General features: G+C 27.0%; 1 protein-coding gene across 1 annotated transcript in view; it reads left to right on the top strand.

The window, feature by feature from the left end:
* Positions 1–5023: 5023 nt before the first annotated feature.
* LOC100169419 (nucleolar MIF4G domain-containing protein 1) overlaps positions 5024–6141 on the top strand; it is a 2039-nt gene continuing 921 nt past the window's right edge. Inside the window, exons 1-3 of the mRNA XM_003244967.4 lie at positions 5024–5235; positions 5326–5720; positions 5825–6136. Of these exons, the coding sequence (XP_003245015.2) occupies positions 5333–5720; positions 5825–6136 (700 nt within the window). The 5' untranslated portion in view covers positions 5024–5235; positions 5326–5332. The remainder of the gene's footprint in view (positions 5236–5325; positions 5721–5824; positions 6137–6141) is intronic.

The following is a 6141-nucleotide window of genomic DNA, read 5'->3' as shown; positions in this document are numbered from 1 at the left end:
TACAAATTATATATACTGTTCACCAGACAAACATCTTGCAACCATTAGACCAACAATCTAAATTTTAGAGTCAGGGATGACTTCTTATAGCACTATATTATATATTATACAATATACATGATTCACCAAGCGTGCTCATTGCTCTCGACTCAACCACTTTTTTTCTTTAATAATTTAGTTTTTCAAAATCGGATTTTTGGAATTTTTAAATATACTTAAAACCATATTTTCAAACTCTTGAGATATTTTGCACTACTTAATGAGTATCCTGTGAAAATACAAACTTTTGTTTTTTAAATGAGACCCCTCTCCTGCATTCTACGGTAAATTATTTAGTGGATATTTTTTCTGGAAATCTTAACGTATCAAAATCAAAACTCGTATGACTAGTTTTAAAGTTATTAATAATTGTTGTCTCCATACTCTATATATGCTTGCTACTGCTTATTAACGTAAAATATATTATATAAATTGATAAATAAATTAATTAATTAAAGAAAGAAAAATGAAGTCCATGAAAATTGGTTTAAAATATATAAGGGCTATGCGGTGATTTAAAAACGTTAGCATTCAATATTAATCTATTAATATTTATAATTTGTAAACATTAATTTAAAAAAAACTAATAATAATATAAAGTTTCATCTGCCTATAAATAGCTCAACATGAGTAAAAGTATTTTTAAAATTATATGGTGTATAGAAATTACTAGTATAAACATTCAGTGAAAATGTCATGTAGGTATCTACAGTAAATTTTTTTAGTGTTACACCAAAAACCAAAATCCATTCTGTCAAAACCCGATAAAATATTTTGCGTGAAAATTCCTGTTTTTTCCTAAATTTTTATTTTGTTTTCCCGGCGTTTTTAAAAACTAGGTACTGGGAAGTTGAACTTAGTATTTAAACCCAATTTTAACCTCCCGAATGCACCAACTAGAATAACTTTCTTATCGGAAAAAATACCAGAAAAGTGGAAAATCGAAGCATATTTCAACTACTTATCGTGTACATTGCAGACACAAAAAAAGTTTAAAAATAAAACGCATCATTATAAAATTAATACAATCATCGCTCCGCTCAGAATCTAAAATGGGGTTGAGCATGTTTGGTGAATTACCCTATATAGGCCCTACATCATCTCTATAAAACGTTTTCAGTCGGTTCTTGACAATCCCTGACTCCTACATCATAGTAAAGTACCTAATATTATTATCTATAATGTTCACCCAGTAATATATTCTTTAGTCTCTAGTGATTCAAACGAATCTTCAGATCACTAAAATATTAGTTCAAATTACCAACCCGGGGAGATGTTCAAACAGGGATTTTGAGATTTACGATGGAAATTTTTGTTTATAAATGGTTGCTATTGGTTAATCGGGTAGATTAGGAACAAGCATGCATCAAATCGAATTTTCACACTTTGCCTACCAAGGTGGCTGAATTGCACTTACTGCAGCGAGTTTTTACAGCTTCATCCCAAAAAGAGTTGAACAATGACAATTTTTTTTAGAGTTCTAATTTTTTACGGTCAATGAAGTGCGTGGGATCAGCTAGTTTATTATACATTTTAATATTAAATCTGTGTAAGTATACAACAATTTAAAATTCGAATTACACTATGGTCATCAAATATTTCAAGGTATAATAACAGTTAGCAGGTACGTTGCCTATGAACTATTTGAACTCATCGTCTTTTTAATTTACATATATGGCTTTATAAACAAATGCACTAGAATACTTACTAGATTATCCATTTACCGAATCATTTTCACATTTTTACATTAATAATAAATTATATGACAAAAAAGATGGTTTATTGATAAGTGTTCCTTTAGTTATGTTCATCGTGATTTTACTTTAGAAAATTGTTTTAAGTGTCGCGAAAACAAAATAGTTACCTATATCTACTTATTACTTGTTGCATATTCCCGCTTGACGCTTGACAATGTTTTTATCCAAATAAAATCTAATAATAAAACATATGTTTCTTTATTACGATTTATTATAAATTACGATTGTGTTTACCTTTACATCGTTGTCGAGAATCGAGATATATAGTATTTTATTTAGTATTATATATTATAGCATATTATATCCAGTATTACAGTTCATATACACGTTTATAGTGTAAGTGGCTATTTTACAAATGTATGAGTAGGTACCTATGACTCAGGGAAATCTGGTGTATAAATTAAAGACATCCGGAAATTGATACCCACAATATAATTTTTTTATAAATCACGCCACGTTATAACTCGTTGATCAACATTGCGAACTTGCAAAACAAAATGCGTAAAAATTTGAAACCAGTTTTTACTTGAACCAGTGTATTTCTATTTTATAATGTATAAACATAGTGCCATGGTATAAATTATGATTATATACAATATTATAAACGCGTAATAACATAACAATATAATACTATACGGGATAACATCCGCGATAAGATTCATTATATCATTTTAAATTTAGCAATTCAAACTAAAATAATAATGTACAACAAGCATAAATGATAATAAGTAAATAAATGTATAGGCCAGGTTAAGATATCTCACCCTCATGGCGTGTGGCGCAACTATAGTCATAAACTAAAACTAGTGACCTGTGGTGTGACTTTTAATGAAGAAACATAATTTGAAGTTTTTTTTTAGTTTATTATGCTTACGTTGTTTACAAGGGTAAACAAAATTTGAGATCGATAAATTATCGACTAATAGTATTCTAACATGATATAAAATGATTTTTAAATGAATGTTTATTTTTTCAAATTCAAAGATTATAGCACGTAGATACTATTAACAACTAAATGTTTAGTTTAAATTTTAGATTCTGAGTGGAACGATGAATGTATTGATTTTACAATGATGCGTGTTTTTTTTAAATTTTTAAATTAATTTTTTTATTTTTGTGTCTGTCATCACCTTTTACGATAGTAAAAGTGCTTCTAGTTGGTACTTTGGGGGGTCAAAAGTGAAAATTTTTCAATAGTTTTTAAAAGCGCCGTGAAAAACAAAAGAAAAATTAAGGAAAAACGGGAATTTTTACACAAAATTTGTTTCCGAAAATATCAATTGTGGTTTTTGGTGCAACTCTTATAAAAATGATCGTAGGTACATGAAGTTTTGACTGAATGTTTATTATATTTTCCAAATATTTTGATTTATTTTGAGCTGTTGCCTGTTTACGGACATTTTAAATTTCTATTTTTTTTTCTATAAATAACAATAAAATATTATTTGTTGGTTAAAAAAGCTTGAAAATTTAATAGAAGGTTCCTATTATATTGTTTCAAAGGCAGATGAAAAAAATTAAAAATCCATAGTCACAATTTATTTTTATAAGCATCTAAAGTTCAAATATTAACAAAATACGTAAAAATGACGAAAATTTGCAAATTATTTTGAGTTAATAATTCGTAAAAATTTTTCTTTTTAGAACTAAGATTTTAAAATATAATACAAGATTCCTTATAGGTTAATCTACCTTTATCAAAAAAAAAAAAATGTCTATAAGAAACTCAAATTAAATTTTTATGAGCGTTTGAAATTCATATTTTTACAACATTTGATATTCACTCGATTTCTTACGTAGTAGATACTTGAAAATTTCACTGAATGTTTATATTATAATTATAATATAATATAAAATTTGAAAATAACTTGACACTTTTTGAGCTGCTTACGGACATTGTCATTTTTCAATTTTTTTTTCTATAAATATCAATAAAATTTTATTTGTTTGGTAAAAATGCGTGAAAATTTAATGCAAGGCTCCTGATATATTGTTACAATAGCTATTGTAAAATATTAAAAATACATAAGCACACATTTTTTTTTTAAGCATTCGAAGTTGAAATTTTGACAAAATTTATCAAATTTAAAATTGAATAATTATTTTGTAGTTAAAAATTTATAAAATGTTCAGCTTTTATATCTAAGGATTGAAAATTTAAAACACGATTTCACATAAATTTTTGATTCTGTTACCAAAAATTCTAAGAAATACATAAGCACACTTTATTTTTAAAGTCATTTTAAGTTCAAATTTGGACGAAATTACATATTAAAAAACCTGGAATAACTATTTTAGTTATTTTGTTGTGATTGTATAATATTACTTGTGGGTACTTGAAACTTCTAAAGTATACTATTATATATCTATGATAGTACCACGGTTTGTTGTTGATGTATAACGCGTTATAAGTACCTAATATAATATTATGTCTTACCTATACCTAGACTAACATACCGTCTCCGCTCAGAATCGTTTTTCTTATACAATGATATTATATCATTGAATTCAAATTTAATACCATCCATTATACAGTGACCCACTTGTAACCTACTGTACAGCAGAGCGAAATCCACTTACCCCACCTTTTTTAAATTCATAAGTGCTGTAAAAGATTGCTTCATCAAAAATATTAAAAGCCCAGACGTGTATAATATAATAAAACTGTAGATGATTTAATTGAACATTTTCAAAGATTTAATTTTCCATGTCCCAAACACAAATATGAGATTTTTGCCTATGCAATTAAATATTACTTGAGTATGCGAAAGAAACAATGGTCAAGAACAGTGAATTGGGAAATTGTTAAAACAAACACAAAGAAGAAAAAACTATCAAAATTTTGTACATCATATTTTTAGCAAAATATTAATAGGAATTATCATCAACTATCAAGCCATGAATCAGTGTATTATATAAAGATAATTTATAATAATATACAATATTCTAATATTATTAACTAATTTACATTTAACATAAACATTAAACATTGAACTATAACGATTAAAATTTTAAAAATCTAATTTATTTAAATGTTGACTACTTATGTCAAATATTATATGGTTATATAAACCGCTAGAGCGCAGTAGAGCGCCCGTTCTGGTTTGCTCCGTGATAAAAGCGCTTTTATGTATTTTCAATTGAGTTGCACGGGCCTGGATAAAACGATAAAACCCTCCATTATTTTTGATAACGATGTCTGAGTGTTGATAACGATTAACGTTTGTAAATTGTAATTTGGAATCTCATTTTTCGAGCTAACACCATGTGCCCGTTTGGCCGTTTCCATGTGTATAATTATTAATTATTGTATAATTAAATACACAGACATATAAAGTTCTATGATATAAATTATAAGTATAAAACTTACTTTTTTTTAAATTGTTTCATATGACGTCTGTATAATTTACAGTTCCATCAATACACAGTATAACGAAACGTAAGTTTTAATATTCTTATGTACCTTCACCTAGTTTTGATAAAATAATTTGTTGCGTGTTTCTAATGGTATTTAATCTTTACCGGTTAGTCTTAATATGAAGACCAAATCTTCGGTGAAAACCAGCTCAGAACAACGGTTTGTTTTCAAATCCAGGAAAGCTGAACGTAAAGCTATGCGCCAAATGAAAAAACAGAAGAAAGGACACTTACAACAAGTGATAACTAAAGAACTGACTGTACAAAAGGTAAATTCCAAAAAGAAATTACCAAAAACTTTAAACACAACTGACTGGCGAGTATTGGATAGAAATAAAGAAAAAGTTGAAGAAATTAAATTACAAAAACAATTTGAGAAAAGTCGTCGTGAGCAAATGAAACATGCTAATGAAGATGAAGATAAAGAGATCAAAAGATTAGCCAAACATTTAAAGTTAGACAAGAGGAAAACGGTTGGAAAATCTTTTATTGATGATGGACTTGATTGTATCCTTTTTTTAATAATAAAATATTATGTAATTACCTACCTATTTTTATTTTTATTTTTCTAGTTTTCATAAATAAAATAAACCTTAATAACTTATAACCAGACTTGTTGGATGTGTGTGATCCTGAGACACGTAAGAACTGTTCGTCTTTAAAAGAAAGTTTGATGGATATTGATTCAAATTTTGATGATGATTATAATACTATTAATGCTTTAAAAAAAAACATTAAAAAAAAAGAGCCAGAAATCAAATCCAAAAAAAAAGTAGCGTTTGATTGTTCTGATAATTCATCTAATGAAGAAACTTTTAATTATGAACATGAAAATGTATCTGATAACGACATTTTGGATGATGAATTTGAAGACGAAAGTTTATCTGGTGAAGAAACTCTTGATAAAGATTATGATAATGAAAGTATG

The sequence above is a fragment of the Acyrthosiphon pisum genome, chromosome A2, assembly GCF_005508785.2.
Source record: "Acyrthosiphon pisum isolate AL4f chromosome A2, pea_aphid_22Mar2018_4r6ur, whole genome shotgun sequence".
Taxonomy (NCBI): Eukaryota; Metazoa; Arthropoda; class Insecta; order Hemiptera; family Aphididae; genus Acyrthosiphon; species Acyrthosiphon pisum.
Note: the sequence above shows the minus strand (reverse complement) of the source record. Positions and strands in the feature narration are given on the sequence as shown.